Below are 27,211 nucleotides of genomic sequence, written 5' to 3'. Positions count from 1 at the left end.
CTTAGAAACTCTATTCTAATACTAATTTATTATATTTCTCTTAAAAACAATACCCCAAAAACATAAAAAGCATCGGCTAATAATTAAAAATTAAAAGCTTAAAAAAAAGCGTATTGATCTTTAAATATATAAATTGGGTATTTTTTATATTAAACTATATATAGACCAAATACTGTACTCATAGGACAAATAATTTGGGGTATGACATGAACCATGAGGTCGGCACATAAACTGTCAGAGTGCCTTGGACGACAGTATGAGTTAAGGTTCAAAAATAAACTACGTCCACAACAAGAAAGAGTGACAAACCTGAGCTGAGTTGAAATGATCTCACTTGAAGTCATCGTCTAGCCGGTGTGGTATTCCTATCCTAATTTTCGTGTATCAGGACAACTGATGACAAATACAGATGTTGGACCAATCGAAACGTTTCGTTGTAGTTATGCAGCTATGACATCTACACATTATTGCCTCCTCTGGTGTGGGTTTAGGGGTCTCTTGTTAGCATTCTCACTCAGATACCTCCCCACATATGACTCATTGATTTGTTTTCCCCCAGACAAGGCGGGCTGACTGTGCCGGCCCGTCAGGGTTTTGCGGAAAAGGAAATAGCTGCTTGGCGTTTGGGCTTTTGTCTGACTCTGCCTGGCGAATCCTCTGTCGTGTGAGAGTGTATCTTTGTTTCTACTTCTTAAAGCTCGACTGTTCATGAAAATTTGAAGTCCTCCTTTACCTATGTTGTATTCTGCTTTCTGCTTTTTGAAAGGTGAGCTGTAAAGGATTTCAGGCAAATTAAGGAACTGGGTAAGGCAAGACATGTACTTTCAACGGTCAAGATCAGAAACATTTGGCTGACTTGTTTTTTTTTTAAGGTCAAATACTACATCTGCCGTTAACATCCCTGACAAATACAATCATCAAAAAAAAAAAAAAAAGCTGACCTACATGTCCCTCTGTGCGGCTACCAGCATGTGTTTTTGTTTTCAGCCCTCGGTCTGCAGCGGCATTCCTTTTCCGTGTGTAGTGCCAGAGAGAGAGATTGCCGGAGAGTGACTCACTAAAACCTGACCCAGCAGTGAGGTAATCACTGGTAGACGCTTGGAGTAAAAAGCAAATTTAGCTGGTGATGTCTGGGATCGCGTCTAGGAATCCCCAAAGGGACGGGAATGTTGGGCCGATGGAAGATGTTGCTTGGAAGCTTGGCGCCTGCTGAACGGAGAGGTTTTCCTTTCCTCCTCCATTCATTTGGTTGTAATCCTGTGCACGCGGCCTCCCGGCTCAGTCACACCACAGGATCTCTCCAGATGAGTACGTCCAGCCGGATTTATTTCAACCTATAAGCGCAGATGAGAACAATGCTGAGGAAACATTTAGAATGACATTTATTCTGATCAGTATTAAAAATTTTCTTGTTAACTCAGTCATACTTTTTGTAAATTTCACACATTACATCCATTTCTCAGTTTAGTTAACAATGATGCCAATATATCCTGGTTTTAATATATTTAATGTAAATCTTGGGGCTCTTCATGAAGGAGACTTTCTTCAATGCAGTTGCAATGAACTGGTATGCAGCATCACCTGGTGGCTTTATGGAGAACTGCCAAAACAAAAGAGCCATGATCTGAAGTTTGGCAAACCCAGAGACCCTTTGATGCTGTCATATAATGTACCGACTCTTGGTTCTGCTTCACCTTTTAGGGGTTGACCATACAGGAGCATCTTCCCTGAGCTTCCTCCAGCTCTTACATCCAACTCTGTCACGCAGACCCTCAGCACAGCCTCCATCACTTCACCTTTGAAACAAATCAGTGGCCTGCAGTTTGACACAATCATCTGGGAAAAAAAAGAAAAGAAAAAGAAATCAGATGAGACCAAAAGTGAACTTTTTCACCAAACTGCACAGTGGTCTGTTTGGTCACTCTCAACACACAGTGGAACGTAGTGGTAGCAGCATTGTGGTGTGGGAGTGTTTTTCTTCAGTATAGGGATATTAATTAGTTGATCAGAAGCTGAATTGGCATAAATTCATGGCAATCCTGAAAGAAACCTGTTCGAGGCTGTAAAATGCCTATTTTCTGCTACCGGCTTCCTCAGGCAGGGCCAAAGTTCCTCTTCTGGCTCACATCACATGCTTTTTCCAGATCTACAAACACAGATCAAGTCCTTCTAACTTCTATACTTCCCCACTATTGCTCCCAGATTGTCACTTCTCCTCATAATCTAACCTCAACAACTCTCCCATTTTCTTACTGACATTTCTTATTAATTCCGTCCTTACCGTAGTGATCACTTATTGTATCTCTGTGTGATTCGTATTCTTGAATAATCAGCTGAAAAGTTACCTTCACATCTCTACATCTTCAGCAGTGGGTCACCAGGACTGAAACGCCTTTCCACTCCAGATGGTCTTCCCACCTGCATCTCACCATCTTTGGTGTTTAGCCACACATACTCGATAAAAAACATTTCCTTTGCCTTGGTCCTTTCTGAGTTTGCTGCACATGCCTCTTGCTCACATCAAATTTATGCACCTCTTTTTTGCCCCTGCTACCCTCGTGTCCTTGCCATCTTTCCTCTGTCCAGATGTTTAGAAGTTGTTTCCAATTAAATCACAGATTAAAAACATTAATGATTCTCCTTGATGAACCTAAAGGAAAGCATCCTTAAGACCAATAACCTCAAAACATAAACATTGTAAGTTTATGAAAGAACCAATTATAATAGAATCTGTATCAGAAACATCCCAAATTCCCAGGAAAAAATGTAATGTTTGTGTCGCTGTGTGCGCAGAGGACTGTGGGAGAGTTGCTAACAGAAACCAGAGGCCTTGGTGTAGCTCCTAAAATAACTTCACAATGGCCGTGAAGGCATCTCAGTCATGGTTTGAAGCAACATGAAACCACTTTTTATGGGACTTCATCTCACCACCCTTCTATTAAGGCCATATTTGTTGAGGGCATAACTAATAGCTGTCCTGTCAACAAATTGGTCCAATAAGAGCTCCAAATGTCAGCAGCTCCTTCGAAGTTACCACGGGCATTATGGCTGCATCTTTGGTTAATGCTCCTTTTGCCCCGCCTGTTAATTTAGGTGGATGTTCGTCGATGGGTTTTAAGTTGGGGGATAGTCTTTGTAGTTGGGATTGATGGACTGAACATTAATCTGTGAATTCTTTCATCATCTGGGATGTTGTTTTATAAACTAACTCTGCTTTGAACGTTCTAGGCCTTCCCAGAATTGCTGTGTACCTGCTGACATTAAGTCACACACGTGTAGACTTTATTAAAAATTAGGTGACTCCTGAAGACAGCCCGATTTTATTTATGGGTACTGAAGTAAAGGGGGCGAATGCAGATTTATGCCACACTTTTGAGAATTTTGAAAGCGACTTACATCTTCCTTCCACTATAAAAGTGTTTACCAATTAGTGTTGGTGTATCACTAAAACATCCAACAGTGTGGGATTGTAATGTGAAAAAGGAGATGTGAATACTTTTGCAAGACACTGCACGTATAAGCAAGTGTGAAACATATTTTATTATTCCTTATCAACTCAAACAAGTAAATCATATCTTTGTTTCTAAAAATACATTAAACAGACATTTATAACTTTGTCAAAGCAACCCAATAAATCCCAAAACTTTGTATGCCATACATATATGAACCATATGTTAAAACCAAATGTTTACCATATAAAGATTGGATGTGATATGAAATCATTCCTGGTATGCAAACTGCCAGGCAAAAGCAACATAGTGAAATGTTAGATCCCATGTTTGGGTACGGGGCCTCCAGAGGCTGAGCCAGTCTGACCTTAAATAGGTTTGAAAAATGTGGATATGCCTTAAGAATAGAGATAAAGCTGATGAAGGAGGGGGGAAAAATATAACTCAGAGGGCTCCAAACAAACCATCAGACGTTGGGACAGAAAAAAATGACATTTGTGTGGACAGTGGCGGCAGAGGGCATGGGAAAAATCTGTGCTAGCAGCGAGGAATCATTGATTCTTTTGACTGAAAGCACAAATGTGTTGTCAGAGTGTCTATAATATGAGAACTGCATCGAACTACTAGGTTTTGTTTAGTACTTAGAGCTTGGCTTGGCGGGGGATGCAGCAAACATGAAGTTTTTCTAAACGTCATGACCCATTTGGACAACAAAAACAGGCTCCAAAGCTTGATTGATAATATATATTTAATATGTCATTTATTATATGCAAATTTCTGGTTAAACATTTGTACTTTTCTGAAAATCTTCTGTTTTGAATCTTATCCTTATCTTCTGCCCACTGGTAGATGTACCATAGGTGGCAAAGGGCCACTTTTATTCAAGTAATGAAATTGTATGAGTAAACTGTCAAACCACATGTGTGAATTGGGACATTTGGAGGTCAGTGCATTATTTTTTATGTGATTCTTTGTTTTTATTATGTAATATATACACAAAAAAACAGCATTTTCAACCAGAACAATTTTCAACCACAATCAGCCTGAACTGATGATTCAAAGAAGGATATATCCTGTCTTTCAAGTTGTTTACGCCAAGTTCTGATCCTGCTATCTGAATGCTGCAACCTAAATCTGAACAGACCGTGCAACATTTTGTCCAATTTCTTCTTGTGCTGAATTTTAGCCTCTAAACTCCCAGTTCCTACCCAACAAGAGTGATACTCAGTGTAGTGTTCTTCTTAGATGTCCCATGTGTTGTGCATTAAGACAAGGTGTTCTTGATCCCTTGTCTGCTACAAGACACTGATTGTGTTGCATTCTTATCATCTCCACGCGTCTGCCTATTCGCCTCTGACGTCAACAAGGAGCATCCATCCACACAGCTACTGTACACTAAGTATTTCCTTCTCCAGACCATTCTTGATATATCAGAGTTTATATAATTGAATGATGAAACTGAAAGCACTTCAACAAAGTACTATTTTAAGGGGTGTACACCTTTACATAATTAGAATATTGCAGTTTATTTGATGTTTTTCTCACTAACATATTTTGTTTGTTGATTTGTACATTGTGTATGTCACCTTAAAGGTGGGAAATATATTTCAATGGCTGCTCATTGTAAAATATTTTTTTTAATAATGAAAACCTGGCCCTTTAACAGGTGTGACACCCAGGAGAGCCTCTGAATCACCAAATATAAACTGCAACACATTTAATACCTAATTTAAATTTAAATAAATTTTGTAGAAATGTAAAATTTTCTATATTTAGGTATCAAATCAAAAGCTTTTGAAAACAGAATGAAATAAAAGAAGAACGTGAGAAATACGGGTGACGTTTAAAAAAAATGTTTGCATCAAATTAACAAGTACATTTCTTTATATTTGCCAACTTGAATACAGTAAGTAGCAGTTTTGTTCACTAGAGGGCACACTACCAGGGAGATTAAAACACAACATTACAATAAAAGACTCAGACGTATTAAAAAAAAACCTTCTGTATTGTGTCGCGTAATGACATATAAAACGCACCAAAGTCATTCCAAGACCAGATCTGGATTCAAGTCTGCGCCATGTTAATAAACCTTCAAGATGTTCCGTCTGTTTTACATCACCAAAGAACAAAACAGCTGCTTTATTCTATCGCTACTTTTCTTTCTCTCCCTCTCTCTCTCTCTCTCTTCAAAATATAATTTGTATTTCAGGCTCGATGAGTGTAGTGGGCCCCTGTTGTGATTTGTGCGCTCCCGGGTGCCTGCGGTCCCTCCTCCATAAAACGTCAGAAAGCAGCGGCAGCCTATAAAGCTCATATGAAGCCATATCAGCAGCCCAAAGTCTCATATACCTCATTAACGTGACAGCCTGCGGTGAGCCTGCACAGAGAATAAAACTTGATGCTCCGAAATTAAACGACGCATGAGAAGGGGAACAACCCAAGCTCTATGAGGACTACGATGTGATGGACTGAACAGGAGAATACAGAAAGAAAGTCCCAACAGATATTTGAAGCGGGATAAATAATGGGCGAACAGAACTTCGGAGGAGTTCATCTCGAAGTTTGTTATTAGTTGGAAAACAAAAGAAGCGCCGACAGGGTTGATTAAAAGGTAGAGGTAGTCCTCGCTGTGAACCTTCAGCTCCCAGAGCGAAACAAATGCGGAGAGAAAGATGCATCTGGGCAAGGCGCTACTGTTCGTCCTCCTCCTCAACTGCGCGACTCTGAGCTCGCCGCTGTCCACTTGCGCCACCGTGGACATCGACCATGTGAAGAGGAAGAGGGTCGAGGCGATACGGGGTCAGATCCTGAGCAAACTCCGGCTGACGAGCCCCCCGCACTCCCTTGGACCGAGCAAGGTTCCCTATCAGATCCAGGCGTTATATAACAGCACGAAGGAGCTTCTGGAGCAGCTGGGCAGGGATCGGAAGCAGAGCTGCGGCCAGGACAACACAGAGACGGAGTACATCGCCAAAGAGATACACAAAATCACCATGGTGTACGGGACGCATGACAACAGTAGGTTTATTCCACTTTCAAAACTTTCTGATCGTCTCCGCAGTGCGTAATTACGCATCAAATATAGACCATTCAAATACAGACGAATTCTGAAAAGGCACCTAAAAAGCTAAACGAGTCATTTGTATTCGTTTTACCTGGTACTTTACATTGTAGTAATCCTATTAAAAAAATGTATACGTACAGAGATATATTTAAAGCCTTTGCTTATGTTAAAATCGATAGATCACAGCAAACGAAAAACCCCATATGCAGGTTTTTAGGAAATTATAATAGTGCATAATAAAATGCAAAGTAATACTGCTGACTTGACAAGTATTCTAAAGATCATTGCTAAAGAAGCCTGCTGTTCACAGACTGTAGTGTCCGAGCAAAAACAAGTGGAGTAGAAGGAAAGTGTGGTAGAAAAGGTTAACAAGCCACAAGAATAAAAGATAAAGTAAAATCCATTCAAGATTTTGATGGCTAGAATCAGTCATTCAAAAGCCACTCATTACAGACATGTCCAGGACTTGGGCTAAATGCCCTGGATTCTTTTTGTTAAGCTGTTCCTGATCAAGAGACATCAGCAGTGCCTTGGTGGGGATAAAGAGATAAACAATAGTCATCTTTTTAGATGCAAGTACATTTTACATTATAAATGTCAATCAAGGTCCCAGAGACTGGATAAAGAGTGGAAAGGCACACAACCCAAGTTGCTGGGGGGTTTAGTATTAAGATGTTAGTGTTGCTGTGCTATTACACACTATTTAAAGTTATTTAATGTTTGATAAATAACTCTCTGTCTGTTAGGTATTATCTGGCCCTGAGGCTGATATTGGACAATAGTTGAAAGGAATGATTCAAGCACTGGCGTTCTCTTAACAGCAAACTCTGCACAAATATAGAATAAATGATTGACAACTTCTCTTCAAGTTCAAGAATTTATTAACAGAAATAAACATCGCTATAGAATGCTGTTTATCTGAATTAACACTATGGTTCACTCACACAAATCCTCCCTACTAGGCTAGTGAAGCTTAACTAAACTACTAAGCAAAATTAAGATAAAAAGAAGCTAAGGATCTAAAGACACGAAAGACAAAATAAAATGGTTGATCATCATCATCAGAATAATTCAGTAAATCCTGGTCCACTGCAGCTCTAAGTTAAGGAGCCAAAGTTAATTTTAAAGAACATGGAATGAGGTTAAATTAGCTTAAATAATTCAGAACAACATTTGGTATGTGTTTCAACCCATTCACAATGCAAATCCTGAGTTAAACAAAACATTATTTGATAACATTTTAAAGAATGATTTTCTCAGTGGGCTGCACAGTGGGGCAGTGGTTAGCACTGTTGCCTTGCAGCAAGAAGGTTCTGGGTTCAAATCCAACCTCTGGGTACTCCGGCTTCCTCCCACAGTCCAAAAACATGACTGTTAGATTAATTGGTCTCTTTAAATTGTCCTTAGGTGTGCGTGAATGGTTGTTTGTCTCTGTGTTGCTGGAGATAGGCACCAGCAACCTCCGTGACCCCATGAGGGATTAAGCGGGTCAGAAAATGGATGGATGGATTTTCTCAGTAAAAAAACAGCAGTAAACTTTAGAATGCTCAATTTTATTAATGCGATTATACCTCCAGGAAGCTATCGCTGTAGCGATCGGTCGCTAAAATCGGTTAATCCTAAAGTTCTATAAAAACACCATTAAATCGACATTAATGTTCCATATTAATGCGGTAATAATGCTCATAGCACTGTTGAACGATGGTGGAGTGAAACGAAACAAACCTTATGTTTGAAACGATCCGTAAAGCGAATGTTATCCGGAAGCAAATAGCATTAGGCTAGCGGACATTCTAAATAAACCATTTAACTTTCCCTGTTTACTTCTCTGCCAAACCTGTCGGTGCCTCTGTGTCAGTTCGGTTCACTTTGGGAATCCAGTTGGAAGGAGTTAAAGTAGGGTAACAGCTGATTGCTTCAGCAATGGGCAGCAGCTAGCATGTGGCTCTGTGGCTTTGGGCTAGCCGAAACGTGGCGGTGGGAGCAGGCGGCTCCAGGTCATAGTCAGGTCTTCAAATCAGCCCCTATTCTCAGCTTGGCCTGGTGAGGTTAGTTTTCCTGCAATAGCTTAGAAAAATAAACAAAGCTGGTTTCAGCATAGATGGATCCTTTTACTTCGGCGTCTGGTTATGCAGAAGTTAGACCGCAGACTTAGCTTCGATCTAGCTGGCAGTTCTCTGAGCCCAGTCAGTGGACAAAGAGAGTTCCCCCCTATGTCGTTGCAATGAAGCAACAGGAAATGAGGACGATTGTCTGTGGGAAGCTTGGCTTTATAGCAACGGCACCCTGCTGGGGTTCCTGGTGCCTGTAAAAGTCCTGTTTCATTTGTTTCCAATTCAATCAGATTTTCCCTAATGGCTTGATGGCACAACAGTGTGCCAAGTCATCTGTTGTTGTTGGTCTGCTGTGTTTTAGCGAGTCCAAAGTCAAACCAGTCACATAAGTTTAGATGACTTAATGCTTCGCTCCGCTGACAAACTTTGTGAAGATGATTTAATTTTCTAGCAAGACCTGACGCCAGCACATTCTGGCCAAAGGAGCAGTACCTAATTTGCCGAGCTTTACGTCACAGAGGCTGATAAGCCAGCAAGCGGAACTGACCTGATATGTTCTGTTTGGGGAATTGTCAACGAAAAGTTGAGAGACACCGCAGTAAGGCGGATGAGCTGAAGGCCGCTGTCCACCACCCTGGGCTCCCTTAACACCTCGGAGCTACAATCTGGCTGGCTCTATTCCATGCTGAATGGATGCAGTAACTGATGCAGAAAGACCAAGTATTCATCTACTGAGTAGTAAAGACATGATTTTAAGTAGGCTAACATTTCTGTGTTAAAAATTCAAAATTAATTAATTGTTTTTGTTATATTTAGTATCCTTATTATCAGAGAAAATTTATTTTGGGTTTTTATTAAGCAATAATCCTCAAAACGAACAGATACACGCTTAATATATGTCCGCTTGTTGTCTAAATCTACATGATCTGAGGTTCCGTTTTCAAACTGTAGTAATGAAAAACTTTTGAATTAGGGCTGCATAATATTAGAAATTCTCCTGACACCAATAACATTGAGAAATATTGCGATGACGATCTCAATGGCAATAACTGCCTATCTTCTTCTTCCTTCTTTTTCTCATCTATGCTCCCATCCCTCTGCGTCCATTAGCATTTTGGACAATGCCATTTGTGCCCAGGGTGTGCATCTACTACCGTTAACCTCTGTCCCACTTATATTACATATTGTGAAGTCCTATTTTAGGTGATTTGTTCAAATTATAGATTATTCTTTATGAAATTTAAAAAGGGATCCGATAAAAATGTATGATGATGATGATGATGATGATAATGATGATGATGATGAATTATCCTGAGAATTATTTCTTTAATACACAACTTTTGCTTGTTCATCCAGTGAGCTTGAACATAAAACCATTTTCTAGTACGTTGTAAGCCTCTTCAGTCCCCGGGTTTCCAGTAGCTTCTGTGATGTCATCAGCCCAAATGCACACAGAGTAGAACTGGCAGCTATTCTCTTCAGCGTGCTTTTAAAAACATGTTGAAATGCTGCAGTGGAAATCCTTACTTCTTTACCCAGCTGTGTTTTTATTGTCAGCGCTAATTTGTTTGTGGGGAAAAATACACCACTGGGTAGTAGCTTCTAAAAACTGAAGCGGGAGCCTGCATACGAAAGGAAACAAGCTTTACTCCTGTGTTCTCCCACCTGTTTTAACTCTGAACCAGGAAGGTCAGCCCCCTCCTTCACGCTCCACTCCCCTCCTCTCCCTCTTGTTTTTCCCTCCTCGATGGATCATGTTCCACCTCCCAGATGTTACCATTTCCTTTCCAGTCAGACCCGAATGAGAGGGACATTTCCCTCGGCGGCTGGGGGATGCCTTTAGGGGAAAGTTAACAGAGGTGGACAGTAAGGGTTGTAGAACAGAGGGGACCCTCCTCGTTTGCATTGACAGAGAGATCTCGCTTTCAGTGAGGTCCTCATATATTCATAGGCACATTGCTCTTGAGGTGGTGTTCAGAATGAGTCCTCTGTGTGTCTTGGCCTGATAATTACACACACAGGTGGCCTGCGAGGGTGAGATCACCTCACTGTTAAGGTTTAAGCTTAGCTATACTGAGAGTGAAACCGAACCTTCAACGTGAATGTTTTCATTATGCCTTCAATTTGTTGCCAATATACCACTAAGTATGTTTTTGGTGCTCTGTTTATAATGAGCTTTACTTTGGATGGGACCAATTTGTTAAAAATAATTAGAATAGGCTGTTTAGGCTCATATTCTTCTTGCTTCACGTATTTTATGCCAAGCGTACATAGTTGCCATCTTGTTTCTCTTCGTAGAATAAAAGCCATGGAAATGGAAAACTTGTGGAGAGAGGGACACATGTCTGTGGTCTGACTGAGAGAGTAGAGAGGGGTAATAAAGGCTCAAGAGAGACTCACGGTCCAGAGCAAAGCTAAGCTTATTGCATCACAGCGCCTTTGAAATCAACAGCTTTTCCTAAAGTCTTATTTTCTCTTGTTTTATTAAAATTGTTAAAGATAACGATAACTGTGAAACCACTGCTTTGTTCTTAATGTGTGATATTTTATCCTCTGAATAAATGTATTCAGATTAAAGAGTTGATTTTAGTATAAGATTTGAGATGTAAGATTAGCACGAGATGGCGGTTTTTACATGGTCTATGTGGGTAGTTGGCCCGGGCGTTAGAAGGTGGAGTGCGCAAGAACCATGTAAAAAACTATTTTTTTCAGTTGTGCCCTGTTAGCACTCCCTTGTGTTGTATAAGCGCTCTGTGCTTGCTGCAGTGAATAGATAGAAATGGCTGCTTGCTGTCAATCACACATGGGGATCAGGCACAAGTTAGTCTGGCGATGATGTCTTCTCTTCTTTGAGTTTGATTGACTGAGCGCTACCTTTAACTATGCCAAACTGAGAAATCTGAAATACCATTTTCAAAAATTGGAAGAGTTTCTGTGAAGTTTGTACGATGAAAGCAGGCATAAAGAGGATATGATATAGTTCTAATAGAGAAGAACGGCATGTACAGACCTGTAAGGGTAGTGGTGAGTGCATCGAGTAAGGTTCTTGCTCAGGGTGCTATTTCCACAAGAACCACCACTTGCAGTATTTGTTCTAAATCAAATAGTCTTGAAATATGTTGATGCTTCCCCTAAAAACGCATTCATTTTGAAAATATCAGATTTTGTAAACTGGTAACTTAAAGGTATATAGCCATGTTATATGCTTTAAAAAAGTCCAAAAACCATTCAATCATGATAAAATAAGGTTATGTACACCAAGCATCCATCCTCATAGTGTGTTGATGGTCCTTTTTTGGGCTAAATAGAACCCCGGACCATGTGCGATGAGCAGATATAAACAGACGTGGCGGCATCTACCAGCAGTATCGCAGAACTATCATAACGCCAGTTTGCTTAATTAATAAATCACTTGTAAATAATGACCCTCTGAAATGCCTCACAGTAGAGAGGCAGCTCGGAGTAGTCAAAAGACCAACCGTTAATTAAATACACAGATCTACAGCAACTTTAAGAATCTAATATCAGAAAATTTACTTAAGTCAGTCAACTCTGCGGACACATCTGAGCCTCTACAGGTTTAGCGTCTGCTTCAGTGAACGCCTACATTAATACTGTATTCCCAGCGACATTCCAGTCTTTTCCTTCTTGGAATATATTTTGGAATATAGTTTCTTTTCACTGAATCTTGGAACATTCTTGATTGTTTCGCTGGCAGATGCTAATAGCTGTTAGCTTCCTTGTTTTATCCCCTGCTGTGCATGCGCAGTACGTACTTAGTTAAAATCATAAATAAACACGAAATGCTTTATTTACAAACAAACTGAGCAAAAACAAAGCATAAAACACTTAAATAATAACTAATACACTAGCAAGACTTGCTAATATTTCATAAAAACTTTGTATGCAACCAGAGTGAGTTACTGAAATATAAATAAAAATAGGTTAAATAATGTGGCTATGTAATTTGGAGCTTCCCTGTTGCAATTTTGAGGGAATTGGAGTTTGTTTTTTAAATAAAAATTGCGTCTACATTTTCTTTAAGAAATCAATAAAATATTAATTGACTACAGAGGTGTATTTAACATTTAACAATCCTAGTGGTGAAATAAAACCACAGTAAATTCAAATAACTGTGCGTGAGTACATTTAACCCACCAGATCCCACAATAATCCTTAGCTTTTCACTTTATTATTGCTAACACTAGAAAATGTGTTTACATTATGATTAAATCATTCATATTTTGTTATAAAACATAATTTTGATGTATACTGCAATCATGATACAAGTACTAGAGTACTTTAAACAAAAAGTCATGGTACAAAAAAAAAAAAAAACTGTATTAATCTTCATTGCAGTATAACATGGGTCTTAGGGTTAGGGTTAGGGTGAATTTTTTAAACTGTTTTGGTGGAATATACATAATATAATATATAATATAATACACATAATAATAATAAAATATATTATGAAAATGTGAGGGTGTACTTACATTTGTGAGACACTCTCTCTCTTTACCATATCTTTTCATGGAACAACACTGAAAATATGACACTTTTGAACAATGTAAAGTAAACAATGTATTGCTTGTATTACAGTGAAAATATGCTGTCTCCTCAAATAACTCAGCACACAGTCAATAATGTCTAAACCGCTGGAAACAAAATTGGAAACAGAACTAAGTGAAAATGTCCAAATTGTACCCAATGTGTCAATATTTTGTGCGCCCACCATTATTTTCCAGCACTGCCTTAACTCCCTTGGGCATGGAGTTCACTAGGGCTCCTCTTGGAGTTCCTCTTCTACCACTTCATGACATCTTGGCGGGAGCTGCTGGATGTTAGACACCCTGCACTGCCCCACCTTCTATTTCAGGATGCTACACATATGGTTGATAGGGTTTAAGTCTGTAGACATGCTTGGCCAGTCAAGCACCTTTATCCTCTGTCTCTTTAGCGAGGCTGTGGTCGTTTTGGAGATGTGTTTAGGGCTGTTATCATGTTGGAAAAACAGTTGAACCTCAGCCAGCTGTTTACTAACCTGGCCAGCCAGATGTGTAGCACTCTGGTTCTGCACATTATCAATCTTAGGGAAAGGAGGGAATTTCAGCAGAACTCTCTGAGCTGATTGGGTGAAGTGACACCTAGTCCCATCTACCAAAGGTTGGTTTTAGCCAATCATGGTATCAAATTAAAATGTAAGTAGCAGACGTCATAAGAAACCACAAGAAGGTAAGCTTGTCAAGACACTTCTTGCTGTTCTTCTATCAAAGAATAAATCGTGGATTCTTAGAAAATAGTAGCAGCTACGCGCGCGCTCTCCAGCGCTGCCATGTTTATGTTGGTTCAGCTGTGGGCTCAGCCGCTATTGCTTTTGCCACCCGGTACTGCAACGTGATTGGCCCAAACGTTTGAAGCCGGAGTGGTACAAGATGGATTCTCGTGGGTGTGTGAACGCATACCATGTGAATCCACATATATATATACCTGTATATATATATATATATATATATATATATATATATATATATATATATATATATATATATATATATATATATATATATATATATATATATATATATATATATATAAAACTGTATAGTGTAAATTTGCTCATACTGTTGGGTTTTTTATTCTAATTTTTGACTTTTTAGATTTTTTTGTTATGCATTTTTTTATTATTTATGTTTCTGCATGCTTGTTTTCAAGTATGGTTGCTACAACAATTCAGTTCAATTCAATTTTATTTATATAGCGCCAATTCATAAGACATGTTATCTCAAGATAACATGTTTTATACTAATAGATCCTTTATAGATTGGGTCAGATTATACAGATTGGTTAAAAAAATTCCTATATAAGGGAACCATTTGATTTCATCTTGACATCAAAGTCTTGACAAGCAGCATTCACTCCTGAAGAAGCGTAGAGCCACAGGGAGAGTTGTCTGCATGGTCCATGGCTTTGCAGCAATCCCTCATACTGAGCAAGCTGAAACAAAGGATATTTATTTTTATTCTAATTTATCATACCACAAACTGGTCAGCAAACCAGTTTGTGGCAATTAAGTTTGTGGTAATTAATTAAACCCCCAAGATGGAAATCTTGGGGGTTTAATTACAAGAGAGAGCTGTCATAAGTCAGTTCCTGACTTTAGAGAAGTCATCACGATAAGAAAAGTAAAGTAAAGCATGCCCTTCGATTCACAAATACCGCTGGGATGAAGTCATAGGACAGTTAAAAAATGTTGGTGTTTCAGTTACAATGTTATCACTTTCTCCTATCAGACCGAATCTGTTGCAGAACCAGCAAGGCATTTTGATAAGAGGGGCAGCCAATGCTTCACTGTGATGTGAATCCTTTAGGCTGCTCACTTATTCAGTGGTCACCACACCGAGCCATAACGTACACACAGGCTTAGGTATGGGGACTCATGGTGCATTCCTTTTGCCCCGGAGGTTGGAACTCACAAGTCGCAAATTACGTCATCTCTGCCTTTTTACGTTCCAGTTGCCCTCCATTAGGAAAAAACTTGGACGCTCGTAATGTTGTTAAACCAGCAACGACAATGATGCTGTTCTAGGCGATATTTTGAGCAAATAAATAGAGCTGAAACATCCCGTCTGATGAACACTGAGAGGTAGTACCTGTACGACTGACTACATGTTACATAAATAATAAGGAGCTGCTACAAACAGTCAAAGTATGAGGTTTTACTCAGTGTGGCTGTGAGTAGCAGCCACCATGAATGCTGATGTCGGGTAGCATCCTGTTGCACCGACTTTCCGAATCGTAATACTGATATTAGGGGCCATTCCAGTTACATTTTCCGACCCGCTGGTCAAGAATCCCAACTACCGAGGACAAATGGAACGCACTAGATAGCTATCAAAGAAGATTGATTCTGCCCCTGGTGAGACATTTTTTTAAAACAATTATCCTGGTAAAAGATCCAGACACAGCCCATGTTCAGTTTTATAGTGGATGCCACCAGAACTTTCTTCAAAGTGTCTTGGTATTTCAAAAGTTCATAATGTCATGCAAGAGAACATACCCACAGCATTACAGATTCTCCACTATCCTTAAATGTGGGCTAGGGCGCTACGATATAGAAAAAAAGCATATCGATAAAATAGAAACAGAGTGTCCCTGGGTCTGCATTTGTAATTGGTTGGGAGAATGTAGCAACTGTAATGTTAATCTACATGGCTGTAATCCAAAAGAAAGGAAAACTGTTATCCTATTGAACTTTTTATTTACCCTTTTTTTTCTATCATCGATATATGTCTATCAGTCGATATATATTGATATTGAATTATCGTCCAACCCTTTTCCTCATCCTTCATTTCTTTCAGGGTGTTTTTAGGGTCTTGAAACATTGGGGGTTTTAACCCAGACCCCAAACTGTTTAATTTCCATTGGACAGTGGCCTCATTTATAAGTAATTTAAAATTAAAATGATACAGGAGATGTTCTACCAGTTCTCTGCCTTAGCTGGGGTTTTGAATATACATTATTGTGAATGAAACAAAAAAGATTTATAATAATTGTATTTTATTTTATTTTTTTTGTTATTAATTTATGTGAAGACTTAAGAGACAGACTTCACAAATGATGAAAAAAAAAAAACATTCCGCTGAAAGACACAACACCTATTGGTATGTTAGAGAAAACCTAATCTTTATTCATGCTCTTTCCCTCTGACCAATGTTGTTCTTGAAGTAAGGTCAACTACATTCACTATGTATCACATAAATGTGCTTTGTGTTCTCCACAACGTAAATGTAAATTCAAACGTAAATTCAAATTGTATAGGCTCATACGGGTTCCCCTCCTAAAGCTCCATGGTTGTAATTTCTTACATTTAAAAAAAGAAACTAGTATAAAGTTAATTTTCTTAAATCTTAGTCAACTGTTAGGATTATAAAAAAAGACATTTGTTTATTTGAATTATGATGAAGACTTTCAAAACATTATTTTATACATACTACCATGTCCTACTGGTACCAGCTGAGGTGTTATATTATGCTAGTTTATTGAGCAATGAGAAGCAAAGTGGTGATCTGAAGGACCTTTAAATGTGTTTTGCTACTTTAGGAATAAATGCTTTGATTTTAACTGAGCTACGGACCATAGATTTTTCATATCATGATACGAATCCAGCTGGAAGCTCAAAGAGAGGTTTCCATCTATTTTCTATCATAAACAAGGCATTTGAACTGTTTCTCAGGTGAAAGTCACTCTGCTATCTGTTCCTTATAAAGAGCTTGATGACACTTATTACAGTAAACCTCCACCTCATGCCTTGCTGGGTGAATAAGTGATTAGTTGTAGCTTATAATGAGCCCTTTCTGAGTCATTCAGGTTTTACCGTCAAGCGGCAACTTCAGCCTGGGTTAACTTACCCCACTCTGCTTCCACCTGTTCTCTCTGTGCCACAAGCACCAGATTCCAAGTCCGTGCTTGGCTCTGCTACTGCTCTGAAATGAGCCGTGATTCCTGTTTTAAACCTGTTTGAGTAATGAACGAGCCAGGACAACAGCCCTGTGCTGCCAGTCCATCCCTGTCTGCTGTGTTGTGTGTACTCAAATGACCATTTGTACAGTCTTCTTTTTATTTTGGCTCATTGTCAGATTATGGTGAAGTGGGTACTGATTTTAAGGGATACAATAGGAACAAATAAGATTGTTTTTCAATAAAATATTAGGTATAATGTCATTTTGGGGCTTAATGCATCTTTCTTAACAAACATATACTTCTAAATATCTTCTTTTGCAAAATCAGTAGTTGTTCAGAAAACATGCTGGGCTGAAGCCCCGGCAGCCCAGCCCTGGTGTTGTTTTAAACCCACCTGGAGTTTTTTTTTTGCTGAAAAGCACAGTCATATCTGACCATGGTTCAGGTTCAAGCTCCAGAGGAGTTTTGTAAACTCTACATATTTACATTTGTGATGGTAGGACAGAAAAGGGTCTTTCTGGAATTCACTCCCACACAACAATCTTTCATGTAGATAGCATATCATGGTTGTTATGGAGACTTTTTTTTTTTTTTACCTCTCTTACCATCCTCTTTATAAGACACAGTGGCAAGATAAATGTGGTTCTCTTCCAGCCAAGGGGTCCAGCCAAATTATTATATTATATTAATAGTGCAACAGAAAGTCATGCATCACTAATTAGAAGCTCACTGAAACATCAGGGTTTCCTCTCTTTAAAACAGACTTGGCATCCGACTAGGCTTTACTAAGGCTCCACCCCACCCCCGAGCTAAAAATATAATAAAAAATAATAATTGAACTTTATTGATCTCACAATGGAGAAATTCACTTCTGCATCTTAACCCATCCCCTTGGGGAGCAGTGGGCTGCCACTGTGCGGCGCCTGGGGAGCAATTGGGGGTTAAGTGTCTTGCTCAGGGACCCAGAATGGCAGCTTGTTGGAGTTGAACTCAGAACCTCTGAGACCGAAGCTCTAAGTGTTATTTGTTTTTGTTTTTTTTAATATGTTTTTTTAATAAAGCAGTAAATGTGATACCAAAGATTGTATATATAGTGGTTTTCAAAAATAATTGATGCCTGTATGTAATAGACGCTAAGAGATGAATTTTTCAAATATACAGATTTGCCTCAAAATCGACATAAACAGATGCATTCACATTTGCCCAAATTGTCGCATTTCTTCTGGCATTACCGCACAGACAATCCCATCTCCCACCTGCACCTTACCCAAATAATGAGCTGCTGCTGAAAGTATTAAAGTCTGCCAACAAGTTGAAAGCAGCCAGAAGAACAGATAAACACAAAAACAAACATTTTACCAGCCAGACAGACAAGAAAAACAAAATGTTGAACGGTGCTACATGCTAAGCTAACAGCATGGGCGTTTGAGAGTAACATAAAAAGGTCAGTAAAGCTCCTGTACCTTCCACAGTGAAGTTGTAAACCTCCCGGATAACATAAGCTAACACTGTTAGCTTATATTACATTTGAAGGAATTACAGGCAAATTCCTTGAAAACTAAACAACCAGCAGGCCTAGACAGTTTTCTGGTGGAAACCCCGAAACATTAATAAGTTAAGATAAATCTTACCTTAAACGTTACGTTAGTTTTATCGGAACTGTAATGGTACCAATAATTTTGACACGGGGTTTTGACAAAAATGATTATTTGAGATGATTGTCATACATAAATGTCAAATGTGACAACAGTGACCTGACAATATTGTTACTTTATCACAGGCTGTGGAATGCAGATGGTTTGTCTGCACTGATGAAGATTCAATCAATGTATGTTTGGTTTTGACTCATTTTCTATTTAATTCAAGTATGATATATTTGACCACCAGGGGCACTGTTATACTCTGTGTAACATATTATTAGAACCTTGATCCCAAGATGGTTGTTTATGTAAAACAGCCTAATGACATTTGGGTAAGTTGTGAGTAAAACTGCAGTATCACTCTCCTCCAGCAGGCTCCAAAGTTTGCTTCGCAGTCAAAATGTAGAGCTTTATGAGGATGTTTTTGCCTCAGCCATGGCCTGAACAAAGAGGGGAATTTTTCAGTACAATGCCGTGGATTTTTGATCGCAGTGAAATTATTTTCATAGGATATATGTGCTGCGCAGATTAGGCTCTTCCTGAGAAGAAATCAGAGAGCCAGCTTCCACACACACACATCCATCCTTGTTTAATGTACATAGCGAGAAATGTAAAAAGACTTCCATTCATCTTCAAGCCTTTCTAAGGCCTAACCCTGACCCTAACCTTACGTTTATCGGTTTATACCTAACCCCACCCTAAACCTTAGTCCTAAACCTAACCTCTAGCCCAGGATAAAAAGATTCTGTACATCAAAGTCCTCACTTTAATAGTAAAATTAGCAAAAGATGTTCTTGTTCATCTGCAAGAACACACACAGACACAGTTGTACAATCAGCAACCGGTGCTCTTTTTAGAGACAAAACATTCAGTGCGTGTAAAATTTGAGAAAGTGTTGCTAAATCCATGTATCTAAATTTAATGCAGGATACCCATCTGTGTCTAGAAAGCTGGCATATCCTTTATCTTTTTTCCTCCCTCAGGCGTGGTTCATGGTTTAAAAATAATAAAAGAGCTCACAGTCCACAAGGTTAGGTTTACATTAAAAGTCAGTGTTAGAGAAATGTGTGTTTTCTGTTTAATCATTGGTGCCAAAATATCAGTCTAATTAAGAGCTGGGGCAAAAAACTTCATAATTAACTTAAAATAACGAAAACATTCGCAGAATATTTTCACTTTTGATATGTGGTACTTGCAGATTTTCCCACAAACTTAGTCAATGCTATATTTTCACATTTCAGCTGCAACGAACAGATCCAGTCTGTGGGAAATCACAATCACAGACGGTTGGCCGACTAAACGCAGCAACACCGGGTTTACCCACTGCAGCCTCCCCCGGAGAGACCAACCTGTCAGTGGAGCTCTGGCGCTCTGAAAACAGATTCAAAATTGGCTTAAGACCTTGATCAAGTGACAGCACGGATGAAGTTTGGAGTTGTACTTTCTCGCCTAGAAACATTTTAAAACTACTTTTTGAGATTAAATTAAAGGTATGAAATCGATAGATTTTTTAAACTCGTCATGTCCTTACTCGTCTTTACTCCCTGTTGTGGTGGACAGTTCTGCTTGCTGTACACCACCCTGCCCACTGAACAAAGTCCCAGGCCTGTTGAAAAGTCCTACCCTCAGACCAGGACCTTTTTTCCTGGGGAAAGTGAAATCCCCCATATGGAAACACGAGGTGGGCTTTGATAGGTCTAATGGAAAAGGATCTATTAGCTATCTCAAAAATATGTTGGACCATCAATACTCTTACAAAATATCTTCAATATATTTTTCAATTTATTATAAGATACTATAGCACTATAGTATGATTTGGATAAGGTTGTTGAAGAGAAATACTTAATAAATCCATGAAACATATCCTATTGGTGCTGTAATATTTGCTTGAAATACATTTTATTATCATCAAACTGCCCAGCGATTTCTTGTAGACCAGAGCAGTGACTAATTAGAATAGACCTCTCTAGTTTTAAATAAAGCTGAATTTGACCAAATAAAAAATCTGACTCAAGAAAGTATATATTTTATTGGTATAACAACTCCTACTCAAGCGGTACTTATGTTTGTTTGTTTTTTATTAAAGAAAAACTAATTCAAATTAAAACAACAGTAATTTTGGACATTGCAAATAAGATATTTTGATATTAAAAGAGTGGAACTTTTGGCCTTTTAAAATTGTTTCTGGCTTTCTTTTTTTTTATACACAGAGGTTGAAGTTCAAAAAATTATTTGTTATAGTCCAGATATTAACATTTCAAACTTTGAGATCCAGTCCCGATTTATTTGAAAACGTTTATTGAAACAAATCTTAATGTTTTCTGCAAATACTGAGTTTCAGCATGTATTTTCCCTTTAAAGCCTTGTTTTATCTCTTTTCCCAACAGATGATCTGCCCTCCTGCTCTAAAGGCATGACTTCTAAAATTTTCCGCTTCAACGTCTCTGCCATGGAGAGGAACGCGACCAACCTCTTCAGAGCAGAGTTTCGAGCCCTGAGGGTACCAAACCCCAGCGCCAAGAGGAACGAACAGCGGATTGAGCTTTACCAGGTGAGTAGAGGTAGCATTTCTATGTCCTTCTACAAACGTCAAAAAACTTTTTTATATTTTCTTTTCATTTTTACAAAAAAATGGTGCTTTCACATTTTCGGTCTATCATGAACATTTAATCCCTAACATATTTCTTTCGTCAGCTGGAATAACATCCCCAAGTTCTGCTCCATAACAGAAAGGCCAAAATTAACAACCTTCTGCTGTATTTTCAATTGCTACACAGGGGAGTTGGAAATGATATAAATCTCTCTGTCCCATGACCAAGGCTGGAATAAATTCAAAAAACAAACCTCAAATCTTTACACGGCCTTGGCAACACTATTCAAACCTCTTGAACTCTGAGCTGTTTTGTCACATTATAACCACAAACTTCAATTCACTTTGGTTGGATTTGATGCAACATATAAACACAGAGTAGTGCTTATTTGTGGAGCGAAAAGAAAATTGTCTTCAACATTTACAAATAGATATCTGAAAATTGTGGCATTCACTTGTAGTCTTGCCTAACAGGGTCAATACTTTGTCGTACCAGCTTTCTTTGCGATTACAGCTGCAGGTCTTTTGGGTTATGTTTTAAAGCTTTTTTTTACATCTTCAGAATGACAATTTTTATAATTATTCTTTGCAAAATAGCCCAAGCTCTATCAGATTAGATGAAAAGCAGTGTCTGGACTTTGACTGTGTTATTGTAACACATGAGTATGCATTGATTTTTACCATTCTTTGGTGCTTAACTGGGTTGTTATCTTGCTCCAGGATCAACCCCTGCTCCAAATTCCATCTGTTGCAGCCTGTTGCAACAAGAACCTCTGTCCGTGCTGAAGAAAAGCCTCCCCACAGCATGATGCTGCCACCATCATGTTTTATAGCATCTTTATCTGTCTCTTATCTCCATGTGTGGGAAACTAATTGAAATTCTTTCTTAAAAAAAAAAAAAAATTATCCAGCTATTATAGCCGATGAAAACCCATATTTTATTTCAGTAGCAAAACTTCACACTGAAAAAGCAGATTGACTAAAAACATCTACATTTAATTTAATTATATCAACAGAAAGAACAAAAATTAAGGTGGAGTGGATACATATATATTGAAAACAGTCTGAAATTTACCATGATTGACAAAATGTCTGTAGTTGTGGATGTGGATTGGTTATCTATACTGCCTTATGTATATCAAATGAATGCAGTATAAGTGATATGTAAAATTAACTAAGGGTATAAAGGGATTAGAGTTAAAAAAAACATGTAAACTTCTTTTCACTCCTTTTTCAGACATGCATCTAATTGATTTGATGATAGATTGTATTTTTTATTGCAACACCCTGACTTTCTTTTGTTATACATATGGAAATATGTGTATTATATATGTTTTTATATATATGTTCAAAATAATCTAATCTAATCTTAAATCCATGTTAAGAAATAGTGCCTGTATTTTGCTTTTCCAATATCTTTGAAGCAAGAAAACGCATAATTGTAACTTTTTTTTTTTTTTGCTGTTTTGCAGATTATTAGACTAAACGAGCACATTAGGAAGCAGCGTTTCATTGGAGCTAAAAAAGTCCAGACCAAAGGCTCTCCTGAGTGGGTCACCTTCGATGTGACTGAAACTGTGCGGGAGTGGCTTATAAACAAAGGTGAGGTAATCATTATCAGGACCAATTTGAAATAAGATATCATCATTCAGTCCTACTGATCTGAAAATGATTTTACTTACATGATTCTTTGGCATTAGGATCCAATATGGGTTTGGAAATCAGTGTGCATTGCCCCTGCCATACCTTCACTTCAAACGGTGACATCATTGACAACGAGAGCGAAGTTCTGGAGGTGAAGTTTAGAGGTGGGTTTCCTCAGTGAAGCTGGCACTTATTTAAGTAATCCAGCCCGTTTTTGATCATTCATTCGTGAATCTCCATTATGCGAAAGAGCAACAGGCACAACTTTCATAGGCCTTTTGAAACTGTATGCTATGACTGATGACAATCATGAAAGAAGATGCCGTTAGAGGTTATAGAGCAGCTGGATCCTGTTCTGTCATTTAGGTGTTGATGGAGATGAGGAGCAGAGTCGCTTAGATCTGGATAACCTGAAGAAAAATAAGGAACAACACCTTCCTCACCTCATCCTCATGATGATCCCACCCGACCGCCTGGACACTCACTCCAGTCGCCGACGCAAAAGAGCGCTGGACACAAACTACTGCTTCTCGTAAGCGTCCGTTAAGTAACGGGGGGGGGGGGATTTGCCCAAGAGTTTAAACTGGACGCGCCCGCTCTGAATGTCTGCTCTTGTGCTCCACAGAAACATGGAGGAAAGCTGCTGCGTTCGCCGGCTCCACATAGATTTTCGCCGTGACCTGGACTGGAAGTGGATCCATGAGCCCAGTGGCTACGATGCCAACTACTGCTCCGGGCCGTGCCCTTACCTGAGGAGCTCAGACACAACGCATAGCTCGGTGAGAAGGCCTGTAAAGTTAAAATCATAAACTTTAAACAGGTGTTTTCTACCCTATCTAGAAACACTTCTAAGTTTAGTTCACACGTTTAAAACAAAATAAATTCATCTTCATAGTTAAAGCAGATAAACATTTTGAGCTAAGTTCATTGTCCTCTTATGAACTAGTTCCTATTTACTTAATCTTTTTCTTATCAGATAAAGTCTTTAATAATGCAGATCCTGATATCTTCCATCAGATGAGGCCATCCCCTGGGACAGCATTTTCACCCCGGCTTTTGCCATTTTATGATCTGTTTAATTCTCTCACTGACTCTGTTTTGATGATGATGAACTCTGTAAAAAAACTGCTCACATATTTTCACGTTTTAGTGGTCAAAAAGTAGAATTAGTGGAAGATATTGATGCAAAATGTGTCCATTAAGAATGCATATTTAGTCGCAGCCCCCCTTAAAGCATCTAAAGGGTTCCTAAGCTGTCTGGAAAATACATCGCTTTTTAAAGCAATATGAAAGCATATTTTTTTCATTTTCCGTGTCTAAATAAGTATGGAAAAAGAACATGTCGTTATGGAAATATTCTCATATATATAATTTTCGTACTTTCTTTATCCCTGATTTCTGTTCTGACTCCTATTTGTACGTGCTTCCTTATGTCTTCTATCCTACGTTCAAAATGGATGTAAAGCACTACAAACTCTGCAAACAAAGTCTGGGAAAATATGGATTTTTTTCATCAAAAGTGTTTATGAACGCAGTCTTTAATAAAATGCAGAATCTATTTAAACTCATGAGCTGAATACTTCATGCACTTATTTCAAAGAAAAAAATGTGCGGTTATCTCCGCTGAGAGGGTCAAAAAGAGCTTCCCTCTTTATCCTTTTTTTTTTTTTCAGATTTACCACAGGTTGATTGTTGAGTTCAGACGTGAGTTATTTCATTGCCATTAGGGCTCAAATTCAAGGGTATGATCTTTGAAGCAGTTGAATCCTTCTGCTTTCTGACAGGCTGGTTAATGTTACAGGAAAAAAAAAACACAGCTCACTAAATTTTGCCTGAATTTTTGGAAGAAGTTTCACTTTTAGGATCTCTTTTGATCTCACTTTATTCATGCCAGTGTTCTTGGGAAGAACTGATAGTAAATTCACTCCATTGGATGAGAAACAAGCCCATGGATGGATTATATCAGGAAAGTCAATTGTTTGTTCAACAGAACAGTCTTTTGCTGTTTGTTGCTGTACTTCCAGCAGAACTCCAGCCTGTCATTGAAGCTTTTTATGCCCAAAATGTGATGTATTTCTGGCCCTTCTTGTCTGAAAGTCACCTTATCTGCTGACGCTGCACTCACTTTCACCTGCTGCTAAGGTTCAGCAACTTCTACTGTATTTGGCGCTGTAGTACAAATATTAACATGCAAATGTTTTGGCCGCTACAATATTTGCAGATATTCCTGTCACACTGTACGAGCGATTCTCTGGTTTCTAATCCAAATCTATCCCAGATTTCTTCAGTCACACACAAGCATAACAGACCAAACAAAAGACAAAAAAAAAAAATAGGAGTTTTCACCTCCGTGCTTTGCTTCTTCACAGCTGCTGAGCCTCTACAACACTCTGAATCCTCAGGCCTCCGCCGCCCCCTGCTGCGTTCCTCAGGACCTGGAGCCCCTCACTATACTCTACTACTCTGGACGGACCCCTAAGGTGGAGCAGCTGCCCAACATGATCGTCAAGTCTTGCAAATGTAGCTGAGGGGACATGAAAGACTGATTGAGATGAAAGATTTCACTCGGTACAGAACAAAACCTTGTAGACTCAGAGCTGTGATGAATACTTAAACTGACCCTGTGGCCCGTGGCTTAGCTTTGGTTTAAACTAAAACGTCATCTTTTTTTTTTCATTACTTTTGCTGTTACAGAGTCACTGCTGAGTGGCGAGCTATAGTTTTACACACTAATCTGATTTTAACCACAGCGGAATAAAATTAATTTTATGGTTTATTTTTCGGCCTCCAAACTTAATCAGGCGGTGCACAAAGTTAGAGTCTTTTTCAATGTCAGTAGTGCAGCTTTTTTAAATTTCTGCCCTAAATATTAAATCTGCTCCCCCGAACGGTCAGATTTCTTATTGGCTGGTCATTTTGTTTAAACTTTCCTTAAGTTCCCTTCTCTGTAGACGGTGGGCATTATCTTCAAACACAAAAGGAGAAAGGACAGACTCACTGCTGTATCCAAAGCCATAGCTGTGGTCTGGGGAAAGGAGAGCTGAGTGAGAATGCCTGTTGGATTTGCAATGGAAAGGCAATGAACAAAGAAATTGAGCCAAGCTTTTCTCTTTTGGCCAGCCAGCAGCGGTGGCCCTTTTATTTTTGGTGCATCTATTAGAGCGGATGGACAGGAAAGAAGAAAAGGGGACCTGAATTGGAGGGAAGGATTGTGTTGGAAACTAGCCACGTGTGCGCTGCCATTCACTGGATGTTTTCATTCCTCACAGGTTCAAATTTTTTTTTTTCTCCTCGAACATCAAAGAATTTACTGGAAGAGAGCAAGTGTTACGCAACGAGTTTTTATGAGATTTCTTTTACATTAATAGCAGATTTTTTTTCTGTTATGTAACGTGTCATATAGTGATTGTTTCACTAACAGGAGATAAATGACCCCTATGGTCATTATCCACAACAAAAGCCATTTTATACTATATTTTACCTAAGGTACTGTTACATTGTAATTTAAAGATATTGTGCAACCTTTTTATCTGTATTAGAAAAGCTTAGTCTGTCGGTTTGTAACCCGGGTTAAAATCCAGCACCTTTGCTGCAGTAATTCGAGAAAATGTAAGCTTGCAGCTCAGAAAGTGCAAGGTGTAGAAATAAAAACATAGGCCACATAAATCTGTCCTCAGTTTGAATTTGAGTTTGCTCTACCGTTAAAACAACAATAAAATGTCCTTTTGAACTATGCACTAAGTCTGAAAATGGCTGTCTTTCACTTGTGCCGTTTTTAGTGAGACCTGCTTAGGTATGGTGTGTTCACCGATAAGAAAAATAAATCTGCCAATGTCATCGGCAGCCAATTTCTCTGTGCTTTATTAAAGCTGATCGTTTTTGCAGAATTGTTTTCTAATTACTTTGTAAAATGGTCTCTAAGCACTTGTCTTAAAGTGAACCCCACATAAATAGCAATTTCAATTCCAACTGAGATTATTAGATTTTTGGATATTGTTTACTTTTCTGCCTTCAAAGTGGGAGTGAAGTTTTGGATGTAACAATGGTTTGTTTAAAACTTCAAGATCCTAGGATCAACAGCTTCTCCAACCTTCTAGTCTTTAACTAGATCTCCGTTCCTAAAGAAAAGAAGCTGATTTCAAATCGACTAAGAAAGCAAATTTCTATTTTTGTTTCTGCAGCTGGCACTTGCTGAGCTCCGTAGTGTGTAATCTTAAACCCTGCTGCTTTTAGTTTTTCTTTTTCTACTGATTCTTCAAAAAAATTCACCTGTCACATGTCACGCCACTCTCGGTGACGACTGTTACCAA

General features: G+C 38.7%; 1 protein-coding gene across 1 annotated transcript; it reads left to right on the top strand.

Annotated features, from left to right (window-relative positions):
• Positions 1 to 6,121: 6,121 nt before the first annotated feature.
• LOC105929560 (transforming growth factor beta-3 proprotein) lies at positions 6,122 to 26,785 on the top strand. The gene is made up of 7 exons (XM_012867402.3): positions 6,122 to 6,467; positions 21,055 to 21,218; positions 22,730 to 22,859; positions 22,958 to 23,065; positions 23,268 to 23,433; positions 23,527 to 23,680; positions 25,271 to 26,785. The coding sequence occupies exons 1-7, from the start codon at positions 6,122 to 6,124 to the stop codon at positions 25,427 to 25,429; spliced, it is 1,227 nt and encodes a 408-aa protein (XP_012722856.2). The 3' UTR covers positions 25,430 to 26,785.
• The last annotated feature ends 426 nt before the right edge of the window (positions 26,786 to 27,211 follow it).

The sequence above is a fragment of the Fundulus heteroclitus genome, chromosome 15, assembly GCF_011125445.2.
Source record: "Fundulus heteroclitus isolate FHET01 chromosome 15, MU-UCD_Fhet_4.1, whole genome shotgun sequence".
NCBI classification, from domain to species: domain Eukaryota; kingdom Metazoa; phylum Chordata; class Actinopteri; order Cyprinodontiformes; family Fundulidae; genus Fundulus; species Fundulus heteroclitus.
The sequence above is the reverse complement of the archived record's forward strand: the minus strand, read 5'-3'. Positions and strand labels throughout refer to the sequence as shown.